At 44.8% G+C, this 23,364-nt stretch overlaps 1 protein-coding gene across 5 annotated transcripts in view; it reads right to left on the reverse strand.

Annotated features, from left to right (window-relative positions):
- The window catches only part of UNK (unk zinc finger), a 34,180-nt gene extending 12,392 nt beyond the window's left edge, over window positions 1-21,788 (reverse strand). The window contains exons 1-7 of one of the 5 annotated variants that reach the window (XM_032617982.1): window positions 21,332-21,477; window positions 17,096-17,352; window positions 16,641-16,806; window positions 16,413-16,515; window positions 1,704-1,913; window positions 337-513; window positions 66-196 (exon numbers count right to left, since the gene is read on the reverse strand). In XM_032617982.1, coding sequence (XP_032473873.1) covers window positions 66-196; window positions 337-513; window positions 1,704-1,913; window positions 16,413-16,471 — 577 coding nt within the window. In that variant the 5' untranslated portion in view covers window positions 16,472-16,515; window positions 16,641-16,806; window positions 17,096-17,352; window positions 21,332-21,477. Of the gene's footprint in view, window positions 1-65; window positions 197-336; window positions 514-1,703; window positions 1,914-16,412; window positions 16,516-16,640; window positions 16,807-17,095; window positions 17,353-21,331 lie in introns of all 5 variants that reach the window. The other 4 variants (XM_032617983.1, XM_032617984.1, XM_032617981.1 and 1 more) reach the window with 4 other exon arrangements.
- Between the last annotated feature and the right edge of the window lie 1,576 nt (window positions 21,789-23,364).

Genomic DNA, 23,364 nt, shown 5'->3' on the forward strand with positions numbered 1-23,364 from the left:
GAGGAGAGGGGGGAGGACAGACAGCTGGTGGGAGGGGGCATGGCCATTTGTGTGGCCACCTTTACCTTGCCACCGAGGCTCCTCACTGAGGATTTTTTCTATCATGGCGTGGCTTGCGGCCCCAGCCGACTGGCCCTCTATGCTGCCCTCTACTGTGGTCTGACCGTTCTGCAAGGCCTCCATTGCCTGGAGCTCCCTGGGAAGAGAGGAGAGGACAGAGAGAGCGGGGAGAGGGCATGAGGAGGAAGGAACCAGAGTGCCAGCCCTGCACTTCGTCGGCGGTACTCACCGCGTCTGCAGCCAGGCCCCCACCCCGGCCCTCAGCCATCAACCCACCTGATGTCATAGACAGGGGAGCGGAGGTCATGGGGCCCATGAGCAAAAGCGCAGTGCAGGCCGTTTTTGGTGCAGTTGCCTTTTGAGTCTGTCTCGTGGATGCAGATTCCAGTCTTATAGTAGCGCAGGTGGTACCTGCGCTCAGTGTCCCCTGTGGTCCTGTGCAGGAATGGGCACCTGAAACACAGCAGCAGGGGTGGGGGTCACTCACCTTCGCCCCCTGCAGCCAGGGCTACCAGCCGTGCCCTTTCCTGCCCGTTGAAGGCTTTCTCATGACCCAGCGGCTGTACTGATGGTGGGTCAAAGAGGCAAGCAAGTGACGAGTCCTGCTGAGGTAACAGAGCCACCCTCCCACTGCCGGTGGGTGCTGTAGCCCAAAGTGGGGCCTGAAAGGCCTGGCATTCCCACTTCAGCTTCTCAAAGACTACTCAGCCAGTGCCCTGGGCTGTCCTGAAGAGAAGCTCCAGAGGGGGGCACTCTTGGGAGAACAAACACTGCCTAGGTCAGGGGTCTTCAGAGAAGCAAACGCCCTTGGGCCCTGGGTGCTTCATGAAGCTGGGGGGAGGGGTGAGCAAGCCTTTGACCCCTGGGAGAAATGGAAGAGCTGGTGTGGGGTGGTTCAGTGAGGTGCACCCACAGAACACCCCGCAGTGCCTCCGTCACCACCTCCGCACGGCTGAGACACTTGTTAGGCGGGGTCAGTCAGTGCCCCCTCCGCACGGCTGAGACCCTTGTTAGGCGGGGTCAGTCAGTGCCCCCTCCGCACGGCTGAGACACTTGTTAGGCGGGGTCAGTCAGTGCCCCCTCCGCACGGCTGAGACACTTGTTAGGCGGGGTCAGTCAGTGCCCCCTCAGTGACGTTCCCAGGTTTGCCACCTCATGTTTGTCATGTGTTATGCCCTGTCTCTTCACAGAGCTTTGTGGCAAAATATTTAGGGTCAGCAAAAAGGGAACTAGAAAAAAAAAAATAGAAAAAAGGGCACTAGAGAGGCTGCGTGTCACTAAACAGCCTTGGTGGGCACTGCATGGGATGGAGTGGGTAGTACAGGCTCGGGAGAGGGTCCTTGTGACCTGCAAGGGACCAGGAAAGAAGGCCCAGGAAGCCACTTTGGTTCAGATGTGGCCCTTAGGCTTAGCAGAAGAAAGGCCTGTGTAGGGCTTCCCAAAAGTAGGGAAAGGAGAAGGGGTCTCCCCCAGATGATGGCGGGGTCTGAACCCAGGTCCAAACTATGGGACGGTGGGCCAGGCTGCAGCAGGTCCCCAAAGGCAGGCTCTGGCTGGCTTCTTGGACTCTGACTGGACTATTGTGAGGGCATCTGATCCAGGAGGCAGGGGGCTCCTCTGAGGGCAGGCTGGGCAGCACTCACTCGTCGCCCTCCGGGCAGAGGCCTGTGGCCTCGTCGTACTTGGTGCAGTAGACGTCGGGGCTGTAGTTGAAGGTGCCGTCCCGGCGGCGGATGGACCGGCGGCGTCGCTGGTTCACGAAATGCCAGTGGAAGCAGGTGTAGGGCCGATGCTGAGTACATTTGTGTTGTACAAAGAGCGGGCACTGCTCAGTGCGGAATTCCTTCAGGTACCTGCAGGGAGAGCCCCCGAGTAGGGCGGGCCAGGAGCAGAGAGTTAAGTCCCTTGTATCCCAGCAAGAAGTTGGCCACCAAGTCCCCCAAGGGCCCTACTCTGGGGGGGGCTAGTTCAACTGAGACACCAGAAAAGACCCAGAGCTAAGGCAGGCCCTCAGCATCAGGATCCTTCCTAATACGCAGGTCCCCAGCCAGCCTGAAGGGCAGGAACCATAGACCACAAGGGCCCTCAGTGGTCAGCTGCCTCTGCCATGGTGACCAGAGGAGCGCTTCGTCAGTGGCTTGTTCTCTGGGCGCTCCCCGAGGTTTCCCAGGCCAAACCACTGATCACAGGGAAAAGGCTGCAAACCAGAGCTTGAGGAGCCTCTCCTAAACTTCCTGCAAGGGTCTCTGCTGCCCAATCTGCCTGCCAATTCCTGGAGGCCTCACTTGTCTCAGGAGCAGGGCTGGGGCACAAGGCCAAGGGCCAGGACAGCTGCTGCTCTAGAGCTGAGAGCCCAGGTCACAAGGTGTCCTTCCGGACCACTGACACAGGTCATCACTGTCCTGTCCGCTGACCTCCTTCCAGAGACACTTCCTAGCATTACCCAAGTCTGTTTGTGAAGCTCATGTTGGAAGCATCTGAAGAGACTCCGTCTCAGCCTTGCCTCCCACAACAGTCTTGCAAATGAGTACCTGCAGCAGCTGAGGTATTCTATTTCCATCCCAACCTGGGGTTGGGGGCTCTGTCTGTCCTCCCAGCCTCCTCCCAACCTGCATCTCTCTCCTTTACTCTGCACCTAAAAACCAAGACAGGGCTTCCCTGGTGGCGCAGTGGTTGGGAGTCCGCCTGCCAATGCAGGGGATGCGGGTTCGTGCCCCGGTCCGGGAAGATCCCCACATGCCTAGGAGCGGCTGGGCCCGTGAGCCATGGCCGCTGAGCCTGCGCGTCCGGAGCCTGTGCTCCGCAACAACGGGAGAGGCCACAACAGTGAGAGGCCCGCGTACCGCAAAAAAAAAAAAACCAAGACGACCCGAAGCTCCTCCCCCCACACCACCCAGTGGAGGGCCTGACCCACTTACCCCCTTACAGAACCATACCATCCATCTGTGTTTTCATTCACTTTGTGTCCAGGTGGAGGGTTTCTTAGATTTACCGCCACTGCCCCCCCACCCCCGACACACACACACACACACACACACACACACACACACACACACACACGGTGGGCACAAGCAGGCAGCCCAGTTCCCTATATTCATTCCTTCAAGCCCTAGCAATGAAGGCAACAAATGGCTTGATAAAAGGCATTTGATGCCAGTGAGGAGGATGGTTCTAGAAGGCACAGAAGGTTGTGTGCAGAAGGGAGGGTGGAGAGAGCAGCCACCTGGAGCTGGAATGCCTGGGAAACAGGCGAGAGGGTCCAGCCCATGTCTTTGGCTCATGCCAGGATATGCAGGGCCTTATCAGTCTGGGCATATGGAAGGTGTGGGGACAGGTAGGTCCAGGGCTGAGACTTTCCAGACAGGTTTTCTTTAACACTAATTAGAGTGCTGTAAAATCCTCCCAGAAAAGGGGAATTGCCTGGCAGTCCAGTGGTTAGGACCCCGTGCTTTCATTGCCAGGGGCCCGGGTTCAATCCCTGGTCGGGGAAACTAAGATCCCACAAGCCATGTGGCGTGGCCAAGAAACCCCAAATCCTCCCAGCCCTGAAGTGTGGAGAAATGTCCAGGCGTGTGTACTGGGCAGGGGGAAGCTGGAGCTGGGTGCTCCCTAAAGAACACAGATAGGGGGTTTAAGGGACAGTGAAGCTTCCAGATAGCATCCTATTCATTCAGCACCTATTTACTGAGCACTTACTAGATGCAGGCATGGTGGTGAGCGCTGAGGACACTGACGTAGCAGGTCCTTATCCTTAGGAAGCCCATATTTTCATGGGAGACACACCGTAACAGGTGGAATCAATCAACTGTGGAAAAGGTTATGAGGAAGGTTTGCAGAGGGCTCTTTGGGAACCCAGAGGAAGGATACTTGACCCAGGCTGGCACAGAGGAAGGGGGAAGGGAAGGAGAGGTACTTGTGGGTGAAGAATGTGGGAAGGGTGTTTTAGGCAAAGGGAACAGTACAAGCTTAGCAACAGTACGCCTAAGTCAGAGCTCTGAGCGCCTTTGTGGAATGTGAGTGGGGTAGAACTGGAAAAGGGAAATGAGGATGAGGTGAGGTGTGGGAGGAGCCACATTTCAGGGATATCATCTCCAGGCTGCAGATATATTCTGAGACACTGGGTTGAAACCTGGAAGGCTCCGTAGAGCCTCTCACAGCCCCTTTGACATTGGAACGTAAGGTCTTCCTGTCTCCCTCTCTGTCTGGTTATAGACAGAAGTCTGCCCTGCGTACTGTACACAGGTACAGTATGTGGCAGTATCAAACCCTGGCACTGAGTTGGGACACCAACCCCCAAACTGCTGGACTGATCTCTCCTGCGCAGCACATACTCCACCTGACTCCTGACCCACAGGAGACTAATTCAGGAGGTAACAGGTAGGAGATGGGAGCGGATGAAGCTGATCCCAGGGCCAGGGAAGAATGAGAAGTATTGATAGTTAGGACTGACAGACTAAATACAGGACATCCAGTTAAACTGGAATATCAGATAAATCAAATATTTTGTGGGACATGCTTATACTAAAAAATTATCCATTATCTGAAATTTCAATCTAACTGGCATCCTCTTTTTTTTTTTAAAGCATAGCTTGGGTTTCTTCTTTTATTTATTTGGCTGCGCTGGGTCCTAGTTGCAGCACACGGGATCTTCATTGCCACGTGCAGGATCTTTAGTTGAGGCATGCGTGTGCGATCTAGTTCCCTGACCAGGAACTGAACCCAGGCCCCCTGCACTGGGAGCACGGAGTCTTAACCACTGGACCACCAGGGAAGTCCCTGGCATCCTCTATTTTTGTTTGCTAAATCTAGCAACCCTAAGAGTGGCACGTGCCTGCTTAGTATCAATGCCTCAGTAAAAACCCAGGGAGGCAGTCCAGAGAAGTGACTGTGGACACAGTCTGTCCTCTCGGAGAGAGTTCCTGGCAAGCCTGCTTCTCTGGGGCAGCCATGTCCACAGTGTTACCTACAGATGCTACGGCCCCAAAGGGCTCCAGCTGGCAGAGGTGTCACAGAGGAAAGACAGGGAGGCAGCAAATTACCTCATTCTAAGCCTCTTCATCTCCATTCCCACCACCATGGGTCAGGCACTTGGTACCTCTTAATAAACCGGTCTCCTTGTGTCCGCCTCTCCCCTGTCCGGTTCATGTTGCATAGTACTCACCATTTTTCCCAGAACCCAAATGTAATTTTCACTTTCTTAAAAGCCTTTAGCTTCCACGAGTAGCCACTGATAAAGACCAACTATTCGGCCTGGCATTTCAAGCCCTACACATCTGGTCCAGTGAACTCTTCCAGCCTCATTTCTCTTGAATCCAGTAATACTGGAGTCCTCGGTGTCTTGCAAAGAGATCTTTAACTTCCCTGCCTTTGCTCATGTCCCCTTCCTCACCTGTAGAAATCTTTCAAGGCTGAATTCAATGGTAATTAATCTTCTGATGCCATCACTTCCACGAAGTTTTCCTTGACCTCTACCCATCCTCCCCCTCCTGCCCTTGTCTCCAGCTAAGTTATCGTCTCTAAGCTTTTGCAGCACTTTCTCTGGACATTTCTTATAGTCCTTATCCTGCACTGCATATTAATAATGTGTACGTTTTCCTCTGTTACTAGATTATAAAGTCCTTGACAGCAAGCACATAATAATCCAGTACAGTGACAGTTTGCTGAACGAATGTAACAAGAAGTCGCACAAGAGGCGAAGTCTACAAAGATATTAACCATTTTATGATGCCGCGCACAGGCAGACATTGAGAGCTGGAAGCTTAATCCTATTCCCTGGTGAAAAGCACTACAGTGCAGGGAATCTGTAACTCTGCAGACAGGGCGGACTGTCCTGCAGAAAAGCCTCTCACGAGAGAAGGGGCCAAATGACTGAGTCTAGGCCGGCAGAATACCCACTTTCAACCAACAATAATCAATGAGAGAAATGTCTAACCTTCTGCTTAAGCCATTAACAGAACTGTGCCATCCTCCACCTGGGAACCAAAATGTTTAGTCAGAACTTCCCACTCTCCCTGTCCCCCTCTAACCTTGTGCTAACCAGCAACACACTGCCCAGACAGCAAGGAGAAACGCACTTAGAAATCACTCTTTTCTACTTTCATGGATTGAAATGAAACAAATTTTCAGTGGAAATGAACAACTGTCTCCATTAAGCTCCAACCGATCTTTCCATTTTAAAGGTCTGAAAGCATAAGATCTAAGAAAATAGGCTGAAACTTACTCATTCCAATTCAACCAGCTCTCAGGAAAACCAAGAAGTCCTGGAATCCCTGGTTAGGAGAGAAGACTCGCCAACCACCCCTGCCCCACTCCAAGATCTGGGGGGCGCACAGGGCCACAGAGCTCAATTCTTCCCACTTCCATCTCCCAGGAATACCCGCACTCAAGGATAAAAGACAATAAATGTGGACTAGCTTCAAATTGCAAGGCCTCAGTGACCTACTGTGGCCAGGATGAGTCAAGAAACCACTCAGGCCCTGAATCAGTAAGAGTTGATGGAAAAAGCCACATCTTCTTCCTTCCCAGGAGAAGGATCAACGAAGGTTGGAGGAACACTGAGGTTGCTCAGAGTCTCACCTTGACTAGGGAGCAGCGCCCGCATGTTTGTCCCAACAGGGGCTGACTTTCAAAGTTATCTTTCACTCCTTTTTAGGACATCATATTAATTATCCTATTAATGGTTTATCTGTAAATGTAAAGGATCATTGTGCAAGTAACATGCCCACTTACAAAAAGTTTTTAAATGTAGAAAAGGGGGGACTTCCCTGGTGGCGCAGTGGTTAAGAATCTACCTGCCAACGCAGGGGACACGGGTTCAAGCCCTGGTCCGGGAAGATCCCACATGCCGCAGAGCAACTAAGCCCGTGAGCCACAACTACTGAGCCTGTACTCTAGAGACCACGAGCCACAACTACTGAGCCCACGCGCCTAGAGCCGGTGCTCCAAAACAAAAGAAGCCACGGCAATGAGAAGCCCGCGCACCGGGACAAAGAGTAGCCCCCGCTCACTGCAACTAGAGAAAGCCCGCGTGCAGAAATAAAGACCCAATGCAGCCAAACAAAAATAAATTTTAAAAAATATTTTTTTTTAAAAAAAGGGCGAAATCACCCTTAATCCCACCACGAATAATGCTAGACTTTTGGTTAATTTTCTCCCAGTACTTTTACACAAATATAATCATAAGGTATCATATTACTTAACTGCTTTATAAAACTAATACCTTTCCCTAAAAACTTTTAAGATCAAATACACGCAAACATTTAAAAAAAAATCAAATGATACTTTCAATATTTACTGGATTATCTTTACTTTCCAAAATTCTAAAACAGCAAAAATCAGGCTACTTGAAATCAAAATTCAATCACTTGCCCCATTAAACCAACAGTGATAACATAAGGGATTAACAATATATTCAGTAAATTACATCACTTTTTCTTTTTCTAAGATTTTTTTTGATGTGGACCATACTTAAAGTCTTTATTGAATTTGTTACAATGTTGCTTCTGTCCTGTTTTAGTTTTTTGGCCGCAAGAGGCATGTGGGATCTTAGCTCCATGACCATGGATTGACCAGGGATCGAACCCGCACCCCCTGCACTGAAAGGTGAAGTCTTAACCACTGGACCGCCAGGGAAGTCCCTACATCACTCTTAAGGTGTTAAATCAAGCGCTAACTGCTACCAGCTCAATTTCCGGCTAAACTTTATTTTTGGAGCTGTACGCTCAGCTTGCGGGATCTTAGTCCTCTGAGGACCAGGGATGGAACCCACGCCCTTGGCAGCGAAAATACAGAATCCTATAACCGCAGGGAATTCCCTCCAGCTAAACTTTAAATCCTATTCTAAATTGTCTCACTTAATAGCTTTATCTGTTTGGGTGTTTCACTCTCCTCTGGGTAGGAGGGTGAGCAGAATTTGAATAAACTGAATAAACAGAAAAGTATTAGAGATGACTGTTAGAAAAACTACATAAATTTATTTTTTTAATTATTTATTTTTATTTATTTTTGGCTGCATTGGGTCTTCATTGCTGCGCGCGGGCTTTCTCTAGTTGCGGGGAGCCGGGGCTCCTCTTCATCGCAGAGCACAGGTGCTAGGTGCACGGGCTTCAGTAGCTGTGGAACACAGGCTCCGTAGTTGCGGCTCGCGGGCTCTAGAGTGCAGGCTCGGTAGTTGTGGCTTGCGGGCTTAGTTGCTCCTCGGCATGTGGGATCTTCCCAGACCAGGGATTGAACATGTGTCCCCTGCACTGGCAGGTGGATTCTTAACCACTGCGCCACCAGGGAAGTCCTTTTTCAATTTTTTTCCAAGATTTTTTTTTTTTTTTTTTGACATGGACCAATTTAAGTCTTTATTGAATTTGTTACAGTATTGCTTCTGTTTTCTGTTTCGGTTCTTTGGCCGCAACGCATGTGGGATCTTAGCTCCCTGGCCAGGGATTGCCCCCGCACCCCCTGTGCTGGAAGGCGAAGTCTTAACCACTGGACCGCCAGGGAAGTCCCAAAACCACGTAAATTTAGAAGCAATGGGGAGGACGTAGCTGACGTCTTAATCCATGTCTATCTAGCTCCCCCTGCCTCTAGAATCGTGCTTAGCGTGGCCTCACTCTGACTCTACCTCCCCTGCTGCCACTGACCTGCTCCTCTCGCCAACAGCAAGCTAAACTCTACAGCAGGGTCAGCAAACCTTTTTCTGTAAAGGACCATAGAGTAAGTATTTCAGACTTTGAGGGCTAAAAGGCCAAACTGAGGATATTCCGTACGTACTTACGTAACAAGAGAAAAAACAAATTTCCACAGATTTTTTATTGGTGAAAATAATAATTGGCTATAACTTTTGGTAACACAGGTCTACTAATAAGAATGGACTTAGGGTGGCAGGAATAACATTTGCCAAGTTGGGGGTCCCTTTCACCAAAATTGGTTACGAATGTTCATCTGTTAATGCTGATCGGTAATAAGACTTTACTTATTTCACCTTTGAAAATGTCTCTTCACATAGATAGGTACTGACAAATGTTATCATTCTACAAGCATGATTTTAATTGAGCATATTGGTCTTAGAATACATTTATAGAATTCTATTAGTGTCTTGATACTTTTTTTTAGTATCTTTATTGGAGTATAATTGCTTTACAATGTTGTGTTAGTGTCTGTTGTATAACAAAGTGAATCAGCTGTAAGTATACATAGATCCCCCCATATGATGCTTTTAACTACTTCCAATTGAAGGTTTGGCATAAACTCATTTGCAAAGGTCGATGGATTTTGAAATATGGAAATTTCCTTTGTATTCCTATCAAGATGCAAAATCACTGCTCAGACTATAATTTGTGTTCAGAAATCATATCCATGGTAGGGACTTCCCTGGTGGTCCAGTGGTAAAGAATCTGCCTTCCAGTGCAGGTACGCAGGTTCGATCCCTGGTCAGGGAACTAAGATCCCACATGCTGTGTGGCACTGAGCCTGCGCACCACAACTAGGACCCGACGCATCAATCAATCAATCAATGAAATCATATCCATGGTAAATTTGTGTAGGGATAGAGATCTCACCTTTGTTTTAACTTCTGGCAGCAGAGGAAGTGTGTAAGGTAGTTTGACATGACACGTTTCAAACGTTAGTTGTCGAAATGACTTACTGCAACATAAGGTTTGCGTATAAGTGATGTTTTGTCTTGTAATTTTAGGGTGAATTCATTAAGAAACATTATCAAACCTGCAGCAAAAGCTAACTTCCAAAGCCATTCAGCATTCGGTAATAGTGGTTGAGAACGATTCTTCTTTCAGAAAAATTTCAATCTCAGCCCTGAACTCAAAAAATTACAAGAAAACTTCACCACTGCTAAGCTATCTAGTTGTGTAGCAGGGCATGCCAGAATATTCAGCTTTTATTTTTGATAAAAATTCATGGAATTGAGGATTGTTAAGTCCACAAGAGGGAGTGAAGCTCATCACTGATCCTAGCAGTTCAAGAACTCATGACAGATTCGAATACTTTCCACAGAGTCCCTGCTGATGAATACAATGAATAACCACAGGCTTTAAACACCTTATGTTTTCATAAGCTTTGTACATTTGTCCAATTAAATCTTTTTCTGCTCCACACATATTCCTACCATCATCAGTTGTAACAGATATCAGCAGATTATACTTCAGGCCGTAGTGAATTAAGTGTTTTCTTAATGTTTTTGAAAAGAAAATATCCTCAGCTGTAGTTGTTTTAAGTAGACTATTCATAGAAGCTACTTCTTCAGTCACTTCATACGCGGCACTGACTTCATGAATAAAACAGTAGCTTCTGTTGACACATCAAGAGCCAAGGAAAACCACACAAAATCATTTGCCTTGTTTTCTAATTGACCACTGATGTTTTTCCCATTGACCTCAACATTTTGAGAAACCGTTCTTGCTGAAAGGCTCATGCTCTTAAACAAGTTTGTTTTCTCTGGACATGTTTCTTCAGCTTCTTCCCTCAAACATAATTTAATTAATTCTCTACCCGTAAATGGCTTTCCTTGCTTGGCTAACACATGAGCCACTCAGAAACTTACTTCAGTTGTAGCCTCGTTTTCATTTTTGTGAAGAAATTCTGCTGCAATGCAACAGTCTCTTTAGGATTTTCTCGTTTTTCTGGCCGTTGCCTTCCTAGGAGTTGGGAACATCATGACAACTACATAGTCTGGTAATGCTAATGGATTCTTTCAGCACAGCTTTTTAATTAGATAGCTTTGCCAACTAACTCAGTGACAAGAAAATCCACACTCCCCTGTGCCCTAAAAACACGACATTCCAAGTCCATTCTTCTCCTTTTGACGTGATACTTAGGCGCTGGTAATAAAGAATAAATAAAACATTGTGGTATGCTAACACACATGGCGCTGGCAACACTGTCAAGTTGTAACTGTGTCACCATGATTTGTAGCGCACTGAAGAGCAACGCAGGGCAACAGTCTGCTCTCCATCAGAACTACTGAACTCTGTGGTTAAACTGCAAAAGCAGCCATAGACAATATCTAAATCAACGAGCGTGGCTTCCAATAAAGCTGTATTTATGGATGCTGAAAATTAAATTTTTTTTTTTTTTTTTGGGCCACACGGCATGTGGGATCTTAATTCCCCAACCAGGGATCGAACCCACACTTCCTGCATTTGAAGCACAGAGCCTTAACCACCGGACTGCCAGGGAAGTCCCGAAAATTAAATTTCATATAATTTTCATGTGCCATGAAATATTCTTTTTCAACCATTAAAAATGCAAAAACTATTCTTAGCACACGGGCCAGACAAAGGCAGGCAGCAGGCTAGATCTGTCGTATGAGCCACAGTTTATTGACCTCTACTCAACACACCATAGCCTCCCCTCATTTCTGACCTCTATACTTTCCATCATGTTGCTCCTGTGTCCGGATCGCCCTTCTGGCTTCTCTCTGCATAAGAGTTTCCCGCCCTGCCCAGTGGTACTAATTGCCCTCTCTTCCATGTTTCCACCATACTGTGTGAATACAGCAGGTATGGCCCCACCACAGTTGATTTCAACTGCTTTGTATACAGCCAGGTCTATTCATCTTTGTACCCGTGCACAAAGCCAGCCTGTAGCAGGTGTTCAGGACATGTTTGTCCGAGAAAAAGCAAAAGTGTTAAAGCAACCCAAGTGGTACAAGCCTGGTCCACAGCAGCTATGCACTAACCCAGCAAAACACAGACAAGCAACTTAGATGCTTCTCCTGGCAATTAAGAAATCAGTAACTTCTCTAGCTACTTTGTCCACAAAGTCTGCACAGCCTTGTTCCTCACCCTCAACACTAAATTTAAGATCTTCAGCTTCACATGCAGACTAGAAAAGCAACCAGTGGGATGGCTCACTCTGTAATTGCTGCTGAGAATGTGCAGAGATAAACAGAGATGTATTAAATTCCTTTTTCTGTTTCCTCAAACAACTAAAAGGTATTATGATGACTATTTGGCAAAAGCTAGGTACAAACTAGAGATATATTAAGTGAAAGAAAAAAATATATATATATAACTGGACAATTAGATAAACTATATGCAGAAAGAAAAACTGGAAAGAAAACTACACCCAGTATTATTGATTTTAGTGGTTATCGTGGCTTTTCCAAAATTAAATGAAAGATATATGATGCTAATAAGTCAGAAGAGTTCTTTTAAGTTAAAAGTGAACTGTGGTAAATCTTTTTGTAAAACAAATGACTATTAGAATGTCATCCTGCTTATGATTTGTAAAGTCTGATTGGATCCGTATGTAAAATGGTCAGATTTGAATAAAGAGGCACATAGGCAAGACAATGATGGCCTCTGGAGAAGCAACAGGAAGAGATGGTGTGTGCTTGGGACTTGATCCCAATGTGCACAGTGAACAGCAATCTGTGAGCCCAACAAAAAGGGGGCAACAGACAGAGCTGACAGTAGAAACCCACCCCTGACACCTCGCAGACTGAAGGTCATGGCTCTGCTCCTGGGGAGCCAGCTGCTCTCCTGGCTAGTCAGTGGTCACTGCTCATGAGACTCACACAAGGGTAGCAGAGATCTGGCAACGTGACAGATGTACCCATATCCCTAATAAGCCACCACTGTTCATCTTTATTACAGCTAGTCTTATTAAATCCGAATTTCATCTATTTCAAGCAAGAATCAAGCTTTATCACGGAAACAGAATCTTAAAATGCAAGAAATGGTCCTGTTCTTAAATATTGCTTAACGAAATCTAGCCACAATGTGATAGGATTCTGAAACTAGCAAAGGAAAGAAAAAACAAAACAAACAAAAAACCCCAAAAAATTCCAGTCACTGTCGAAGACAACACTGTGGTGTCCAAAGGCTCAAATGACACTTATCTATAATCTGTTTTCCATATTTATATTAACCCTACTGGCTACTTTATTTTCCCCATACATAACTCCTATAAAGAGATTGAGTCACAGAGCTCATAGTTCATGACTTACCAAAGATTCTTCATTTTTTAAGTTTGAGAATAAAATCTTTTTTAACTTCAAGGAGAATACTGTAAGAGCAGATAAGCAGTAGATTAAGAATCCTAAATTACTTATCCAAGTGTGTGTGTGTGTGTGTGTGTGTGTGTGTAAAAATAAATATTTCTTACAATTTTCTGAAAAACCTTTCCTCATTTTTGAAGAGCTTTAGGTAAACTATTAGTTCTGGATTCAATGTTTGTAAGGATATACATACACATTCTGTTTTGACACCAAACATAACCCAGAAACCATACAACTTTATGACAATAACCACACCAGTAAGAGTTACAAAAAAAAATGGCTTTTTAAAAAAACAATGCCAAATAAAGCTAAAATTAGTTATTGGTAAATATTTGGACAATTATTTGTCCAAATCTTTATTTAAGATAAGATAACGTGGGCTTCCCTGGAGGGGCAGTGGTTGAGAGTCCACCTGCCGATGCAGGGGACGCGGGTTTGTGCCCCGGTCCGGGAAGATCCCACATGCCACGGAGCGGCTGAGCCCGTGAGCCATGGCCGCTGAGCCTGCTTGTCTGGAGCCTGTGCTCCGCAATGGAGAGGCCACATCGGTGAGAGGCCCGCTTACCCAAAAAAAAAAAAAAAAAAAAAAAAGATAAATAACGTGCTATCTTCTGAAGTGATCCTGGTTTAGAACACTCTCTCTGGCAGAAAAAGCAAGCCCAGATAGTATTATTCAGGCAAACAAAATAAGCATCCAGTGAATTTCTGCATGTGTCTAAATCTTTAAGACAGGCTTTAATCCTATAACCGGGTTTTAGCCAAAGACCTTGGGGCCAGTACCAACCTCCTAGATACAATGAAACTATCTTAGCACACAGTTACATACACAGGAACCCACAGTACAAGCACCACAGGCACTTAAGCAAGCAAACACTTTAAGGTGGGGTGGAGTCACTCACCAGCAAATGATTTCAGCCCATTCTCACTGGGAAAAAGCTGATATCTGTGACATGTCCCGGCCCCAAGAACTAACAAGAACCATGAACGGTGCAACGTTGGTGTTCCTGGTTCCTTCTGTCTATAATTTTCTCCTTGCCCTAAGGATCCTGGAAGTGGTAAAACTGAGGAAAGTTCATGTAATCAGTGACTCAACGTCACTGATTTTGGAGAATCTGTGAGGGGTACTGAAAACCCTGGTTCATTCCCTAAATTAGATAACACCTTGCTTTGGTTCAAAGTTTTCCTGTAAATAGCTGGCCTCAAAAGCTTCCAATTTGACAAACATTTTAGTATAAAGGTTTTAACTGATGTGTTATTTTGAACACTTCTGTACAACAGTCTTGATCCCTGAAAGAGTAGTTCCGTTGAGAACACAAATTCATTGTCTGAGATATAACCAGGCTGATGGAGGCTATAAGAACTGCGACTGAAGTGAAATTCGAATGGACAGGGAAGAGAGGAGAGTGCTCTGAAGACAACACGGACCCACAGGCTGTTGAAGGAGGTAGCAGTGCAGCTGAAAGCAGTAACCTGAGCACTGTTCAGACATTGATAAGAATAGTACTTACACTGTGCTAAGTGCCAGGCACGGTTTTAAGCACTTTATATACATTAATTCACTGAATCCTCATAACTACCCCTTGGCACAGGTATTATTGGTATCATCAGGAAACTGACACACAAAGAGGGAAGTCACTTGCCCAAGGTCCCACAGCTAGTAAGCGGCAGAGTTGGGCTTCAAACCCGGACAGTCTGGTCCTAGAGTCACTAGTCTTAAACACCATGCTGTTAACTATGCTTTTCTTAACTGAGCTACAGGAAAAACAAGAGTAGTAACAAATAAGCATAAGTGGCTCTCTAGAAGCTGTTGAAAGTATGTCTGGGAGTTTTTGACAGGCCATAATTACAATACAATAAAATAAGTTACTAAAAACAAAAACAGAAATGTTAACTTCAATGTACTCTATTGGATATTTAATATTCATTTTATGTGTTCATTATAAAAGTTCAATAGTAAAATCTGTTCTGTTTGGTTTTAAATAAGAAAATATAAGTACAAGTTTCTAATTTATGTTGTTTGACTTACACAAATCCTAAACTGGCAGGCTACCAGATGCTTGGCACCTCTTAGCACTAAAAGTGAAATAAAAACGATATAGTAATGTTCTTACCAAAATTAATAAAAGCTTAGATATAAAAACTACTACTTAAAATTTTTAAGTCATAAAACACCATGCCAAATGTTTTTATCAACCTGTTCCTTCCTAAGCATAACTATCTCTCTTCAATGGGGTAGTGTTGTGAATAGGCCAAAATTGCATAGGAAGGTGGGAACATGGGTCTTCCCCTCCTCATTAGAAGTCATTTTGTTAGGACTTATGGTGACCATATGGTGTTTCAAATACTAATAGGAAACAAATGAGTCAACTTATGAACACAAAAAGCAAACTGTGATGTAAAGAATAAGGGAGGAAAATAAGCTCAGATATGACATGACGATACTATCACAGGCCTTAGTATCTTCTTTGTCTCCTAAATAAATTGAGCCACCAACAGGAAAAAGGTCACCTCACAGAACGCTATGAGATTTTTAAGTTGCTAGACTCCTTTCCATCTTCTCCTCCTCATCAGCTCTTGATACTGCTGTCAAATTCTACACACTGGCAAAGAAAAAAGGGGTGAAAGTTGAGGGATTTTATAGAGAAAATATTAAAAGTTTGTTGAGATTATTTGAACGAAAATATTATAGCCATTGATATCACTTTAAATGCCTATAACACATGGCCTATTCTTACAGAAATGCCCGTGTGAACATCAGAACAATCACCACGATACCTGATGAACAGAGTCAATTCATTTTAGCAGAACAGCAACCTCTTCTACATCCCACCCACCCTAGGAAGTAAACACAATTCATTTTATGAAGGTATTGGGAAAAGCGTGCTTGTTCTTTATGATGGTTACCAATTCAGAGACAATTTAAAGTACAACTACCAACAACTAGGAGTCTCAAACTTGCTGAGTATTCACTTCTTAAAAGAATCTCCTCAGACTTACAACATGGAGGCATTCGCCTAGAATGGATACACGGAGACGAAGCCATTGAGAAGACTGGGAAAAGGGTGCCAAGAGCTCTTCACAAACTGCAGGCTTTCCCATGCTGAATGATGCTGCCAAGCCCTGATAGGCCATGTGTCTAAGGCCTCTCTAGTAGGAGGGACTCATATACACTGATTATAACAACGCTTTTGTCCAAAAAAATTGAGATGTAACTTATACAACATAAAAATTCACCATTTTAAAGTGTACATTTCATTAGTTTTTAGGATATTCATCATGTTGTGTAACCATCATCATGGTCTGATTCCAGAACATTTCCATCCCCCCAAAATAAACCCCATACCTATTTTCATATGCAATGATTTTACCCAAACTTTCTCCGTAGATCTCTCTGTTGCCCATGCAGGTATTTTAAGATGGCTGGCTGGGGTGAATCTATAGAGTATCTATATGGTAAGAAAACAAGAAAACTACATTGTCCAGAAAGATACTGAACGCAAATCCTTGGCATTTTTAGCAATTAGGCTAATGTAATTTTTATATATTGGCTAAGAATGGCAGAGAAACTTACATTCAACATCCATCTTCACATAACACATTAATGTGCCCCAAAATTCATCCAAGGTGTTAAAAGAAGGGAAGACAATCTACTATGATTAGCCATAACTGTCCATAGTTGTAATTTCAAAATACAGAAGATGCATATGTGGGAAAACCTCCTTTAGTATCAAGCACAGCTGGATCAAAAAAACAAAAAACAAAATGAAAAACTTTATGATTAAGCAAATATTGTCCCCACTTGAGAAAATAATCCCTAGATCAGTTCTCTATTTAAAGTAATGTAGCTTTAAATGCAACCTTACTTTTATCAGTCTTCTAACCTAGAGTCTCTCCTAATGAGAAAAATAACCTTTAGGCAAAGGTCTGGTAGGAAAGCCTGCAGATGTGCGGTGCTCAGGCTGTCGCAGGCCTCTCATTACCTAAGTGAGCTCACAGCTTCTAAGACACACAGGAAGGAGACCTCACCTTCAGGCATCAGGGTGTTGAAAGCGGGAGGAAGTAGGTCCACGAGGGTGTCTTGCTTTTGTGCACTTATCTGGGGTGCTATTTGCAGAGAAGGAGCTCCTTTATAGAGTGTGCCCAAGATGGATTTCTCTAAGTTGCTCTCAGAGTTGTCCAGCTGCCCTCACCAATAAGCCACAGTCTTTGTAGGTTGATAGAAACCACCAGTCAAAGCAGATGCATATGGATTGTGGGGAAGCCTTCTTTAGTATCTAACATAGCTGGATTAAAACAAAAAAACTTAACCATTAAGCAAATCTTCACTTTAATCATTAATTTAGATTATAGCAAATATCAACTAGGTGCTAAAATTGAGTCTACCCTTAGCATGGGCACTTAACACTTATTAATGGGGATTTTGTGGACTTGCCTGAAGGCCACAGTGAGCTCTCAATTTTTGTCCTGCAAGAAATTAGTTCTCCTTGATAAACAAGTAAACAAGATCCAGAAATGTTTATTGGTAATTTAACTCATTCTTGCCAAGGATGCTAAGCAATGCTTCCAATGACTTCCATTGTGCAACAAGTTGTGCTCTAGCAATGTATTTACAAAGTTATTGCAATCTGCAATAATGATTTAAATACTGTTCATTGCCTGGATTTTCCAAAACACAATCAGATGCAATCAAGTGAAGCTCATGACATTTACATAATGTATAAACTAACAAATTTCCCTCAAAGTAGTTTATCTATGGAAGTACTGCTACATTATTCTTCTTTAAAGATGCTCAGGAAACAGTCCTAAATTAAAACACCTGACTAGGTGAGTATAAAGCACTTATCCTCTGCCTACCTATAAGAAATCACTCAGTGGCCAGAAACCTCCAAGTAACCGTCAATAAACTAGAATTTCATTTTCCTTTAATACAAGAGAATTAAGAAGTCTGAGAATCAACTGCAGGTAAAAGAATCCAAAAATGATTTAATGTCTTTGAGGTTTATATCCTCTTATAGGGTCAAAATAATGAGGTCAAAAACTTAATTTTTTTTTTTTGCCATGCTGCGCGGCTTGCGCAATCTCAGTTCCCAGACCAGGGATTGAACCTGGGCCACGGCAGTGAAAGCACCAAGTCTTAACCAATGGACTGACAGAGAATTCCCAATACTGGGATTTTTTTGACCATACCACGCAGCATGCGGGATCTTAGTTCCCACTGGGGGTTGGACCTGTGCCCCCTGCAGTGGAAGCACAGAATCTTAACCACTGGACGGCCAGGGAAGTCCCAAAACTGGGATGTTTTATTAAAGATGGCAGGTTTTTTTGTGACCTTTCAGCTATACACTTTTAACAATATAATTGTTATGTAGTAAGAAAGCCCAAAGTTAGCTAAATTTGTAGATACATTTCAGAATGTAAATTGCTCCAAAATTTCCCATTCTTCAGTCTGTTTTTATAAAACTCTTCTAAAATATGATGGACTTGTTCTAAATAAAGCTGTATTAAATTTAGTCTTGTCAAAAAAAATAGACAAATTACGTAGCAAGAGGTCACATGGTTCTTGTGTTGAAAAGTACTAATACATGCATATTATCATTTTACTTAGTGCTAATCCAATACTTGGAACTGTACAACAGAAGAAATTCTGATATAACCGTTATCTAAAAGGGATGGATTCCTCAAGTCTAGCACAAGTGCCCGCTACACCAATTTTCTGAAATGATTAATTCCAAGTTTCCCTTAAAGTAAGAATATTCAACAGCTTACAAAAAAGAAAAGCCAACAAAATAATTATCCTTCAAACTATGTTACGAATAATCCTCTTGGTTTGGGAAAAGGAGGGCTCAAACTCTAGGACTTTAGTTGTGGTATAAGAATAAAGGGCAAGAACCAAGCCAACAGGAACACAATTTTTGCTGTTGATGGATTCAACTGTGTTTGCCAAGACTGACACTATGATGAGTGGGATTCAATTTTAATGCAAATCTCTTCTAGATTACTGCAAAATTAATGCATGTCACATAATCTCAAATAACATCAGGTACAAAAATATACACAAAATTAACATATCAGAAAGTTTTAAAATGTAAAAAAAATTTGACAGGTAAAAAAATACAAACATTCAAAAAACAACAAGGAGTCTATATCTGTATTCAACAATGGGATCAGTGCACTAGATAAGGTCATATTCAGGTTGGAAGGAATTCTGGAAACTCATGCTACAAAAGAGAATGAAAAAAATGCTCGGCAGCTCAAAATTTTATAGCAAATATTGAAATCAAAATTAAAATGTTCGTGTCTCCTAACCCCCAAGGAAAACAAATGGGTTCACCTTTAATAAATAAATTCAGAGCCAACAAGTGTACTCGTGCCATCATGTGTCCTCATGCTCCCTGCTCCTCAGACCTGAATGAAGCTTTCCAAATCATCAAGGTTTCTGAATGCTCATAAACCTACCAAGAAAGACAACTGACTTCTATCTCTGATTTCTGGACACACACACACACACACACACACACACACACACACACGGGAAGAGATAACAGAAAATAAAGAGATGGGAACACCTCCAACCACCAACCACCCAATCAGGCCTGGGCGTTTCATCTGCTGCTAAGCCACTTTAAGAGCCAAGACTGATTACTCTGTGCTTACCCCACGAGGAACGGAAAGACAGATTTGAAACAAATGAGCATCAAGAGGACAAAGACTCATATCAACATTTACACAGCTGTTGACTTGTTTCATCTCTCAATTCCAACATGATTAGAAAGCCTTTCTAATATAGACTCCATAATATACTCAATGACAATGACAACACAACACAGAAACAGGTTGCTGAAACCAAGATTCACATTACTCAAAATGTTATCGGTATTTTTCTAAAAAAACGTGATCTGAGCAACCAGTGATTATAAATAAGTTCCAATAAGGCGAAGTTTGCAGATTTCCAAATCAAGACCCTATTGTTGCCTGACCACACCATTCATCTGATCACTGAATTCTCTGAGATAAGACCATCTCACCAAAGCCAGCGGCAGGACTGCAGAAAGAACTCCAGTAAGAAAGCAATGCAAATGGCCATATTAGAAAAGTTATAGTTAACATGAGTCAGACTTAAGTCCACAAAAAGTTTCAAATGATTTCAACCAGTAACAGAGAATCTCACAAAGAAACCAATACACTTCCTAAAATCGATGTTCCTTATCCCAGAAGAGTCTCCCGATGGGTCTCACTTCCATCAGTGACAAACAAGCGCTCCTCTTGTCTACTTCCTTCTACTCCAACACATGCTTCTTGCTCTTGGTTCACCAGGCAGCATTACCGTGTTCCCCTTAAGGGCTGTTCAACCCCCAACTTCCAAAATCTCCAGCAAGACTGAGGTACACTTGGGGATCCTTCTAAACTTGCTCACAACTTGGGAGACGAAGGGGATGTGGGGCACTCAAAGAGCATCAGGGAAAAATGGAAACCAACATTGTGCTTAACAGGAGGGCCTGCCTCTTTTTCTCTTTCTCCCAAAGCATCTAGCACTAGGCAGTTGCTTGAAGCGCCTTGAGAGACAATATTATAAAAAGACGACAAGGACCTACATTTAGACACAAGCAGATTCCCAGGAAGAGGCTTCCCATCTTACTGGACTCTCGTAGCATCAGCATTTGGGGCTCCCTCTGATGCCACATTTGGCTTGGGCCTGGGGACACATTCGGACCCCATCACCCTTGGGATCCCTGACTAGGGCTCGGTCAACTGTTTAAGTGAATTCAAGCAAGAGTGACCTCTGTGGACAACACACGGACCTCACGGACACAAAAGGCCCCCTGTGCACACTACATGGGTCGCCTGACAAGACTTCACGCTAACGGTCATTTATAAGCGGGTCTAGGGCTGGCCCCTTAGGAACTCATTCTGGTAGCGTCTTAGACTTCTTATCGCCCCTAAAGTGCCTGGGAGTGTGGTTTTATGGTCTGAAGAACAGTTAGGCCTCGAAGGCCCGGCCTAAGATGTGTGCACTCCGCATCCCAAGCTCCCGCCTTCCCCACTCGGCGGCGGGGACCCGGTTTCCCGCCCCTCGGCCGACCAAAGGTTGGTGGCAGTTGGAGGCAGTTGGGACCGGCCCCAACAGGTTGGAACCGGTCTGGGCCGGGCCGGAGGAAGAAGGGGGGAGGGAGAGGCCGCCTCGCGCTCTCCCTGCGCGCGTGACTCACGCTGGCCGCTGACGTCAGGCGTGCGCGCGCGGCGGGGGGGGGGGGCTCTACGTACGTGTAGTGCTGCGGTTTCTCGGGCTGTGCCTGCAGCACCTGAGCGGTGGCGGCCGGGGGCGCCGAGGAAGCTGCGGAGCCGCCGGGCCCTGGGCCCTTCGACATGGTCCTGTCTTCCTGCCTCTTCGCCGCTCCCCTTTTATTATTCAGTCTGCGCGGTCCGCGCCGAGGCCCCAGTGCGCCTGCGCCGCGCCACGAGAACGTGAAGACCCCCCGCACGGCAGCAATGGTTGCTGGGAGTTGTGGTCCCAGGTTCGGCTGGAATTTTACCGTCAGCAGAGGGTTGCTGCCGAAGGAACGGACCACAATACCCAGGGATCCTTGCAGACGGTGTCCCGGATGCTGAGGGCCCGCGACGGTTTCTGGGGATTGCAGTCCGGCTGCGTTTCTTCTTAACTGCGTCTTTCCAGGTTCGTAGTCGGGAGCCTTTTCCTGAAATTGGAGCCCCTGGAGTAGAAGAGGCCCAGAGCCAGGGAGGGCCTAACGACTGCTGGGAAACGGTTCCAAGTGTAATTGCACTGCCAACAGTGTAACAATTACCTCGCCTCCATACTTAGCACACCCTGGGCTCGGTTCTGATGCCGGCCCTGAGCAGTGGGCCTTTGAGCTTCAGGCACCTGGAGTCCGCCAACATCCTCATTCCTGTAGAGGGACCAAGCTGAGAGGCGTGAAGGAAAGTCTGCCCGTTGGAAGTCAGCTTAAGAAACCTTTGCTAACGAAGAGCTACACTACACAATACTCTGTTCCTGCGCCTTTGCTGAGGCGCTCCGTAAACCTTTACCAGCCCTGAAACCTGGAACTCCACGACTTGGGTCCCTTCTCAACTCGACACCTGGCTTGACCAACTTGTTTCCAGTACATTAAGGGCCAAGGACGAATTTAATCTCCGTCTAGCATAGTCTCAGGTACACTGGCAAGTTGCAGGGGCGTCGAGAAGCATCACAGTGTCCAGAGGAAGGGCCTGGGTTTGAGTAGGGAGTGCGATTTATAATCCACTCCAGTTCCCTGCTGCGGATGCCAGCGCTTCTACTGGTGAAAATGTCTCCTCCCTGCTTCCCGCCAGTTGGGCGAAGTTCTTCATAGATATTTTAACACTTGTTATTTAACTTTGTTTTCCATATTGAATCTATTTAAAACCATTGTTTTACAGACTAATTTACATTTTATTAGATAACGTTAACTAATGTTAATCTCATTAAAGAAACACATTCCGAATAACGAATAACCTTACCGGTGAAGCAGGGTGGGGTGAATGGAAAATTGTTAATGTTTAAGACTGGTATATATCTATTTTATTTTGTTATGAGTAACTTCACATCAGAATCCAAATTGTCAGCCTACAAAGTTGAGAAACTGGTATTTCTTAAACATGTCAAATCAGTTGTTTAACCACTAGGGGCATTTGAAGATGAAAAATTCCAAAAGGATAAAAAAGTTGTGTATTGTTTTACTCCTATTATTAAAGCCAAATAATTGGCATATATGTTATCCCCAAAATACCCAAGTGTGATTTGAATGAAGAAATATAGTTAAGAGTGCTAGATTTTAAATAAGGGTATACCATGAGCTTCAGAATAAGTGTGTACTGGTAGAATTGGGAGATGATACCATCCAAACTGCTTAATTTACAGAAGAGGAAACCAAAACTCAGAGAGGTTAAGTAACTTGTGCGAAGTTACTCAGCAAGTCTGACAGAACAGGAACTAGGACAGTAGCCTACATGCTGCATCATGTTTTGCATTGTTTTGACTGTATTAACATTTTCAGTTGTTCCCTATTTCCTGTGTTGCTTTTCCTTCCCTGCGTCCACTTAGGAAAAAGAAGAACATAGCGATAAGACGGCCAAGTAAGAGGGACAAACTGTTTCCACTAATCATCCTTAAATGGATGAACGCATGTAAATTCATACCTAGTTTCTCCTGGAGCAGTTTTAGTTCCTCTGTAGTAATTAGCAAAACTGGGGACGGGGATGGGGGGCGCGGCAGATAACTAGACTATTTCTCCCGTAGAAAGCATGGGACAGACAGGGTTCTG

The sequence above is a fragment of the Phocoena sinus genome, chromosome 20, assembly GCF_008692025.1.
Source record: "Phocoena sinus isolate mPhoSin1 chromosome 20, mPhoSin1.pri, whole genome shotgun sequence".
In the NCBI taxonomy this organism is placed as follows: domain Eukaryota; kingdom Metazoa; phylum Chordata; class Mammalia; order Artiodactyla; family Phocoenidae; genus Phocoena; species Phocoena sinus.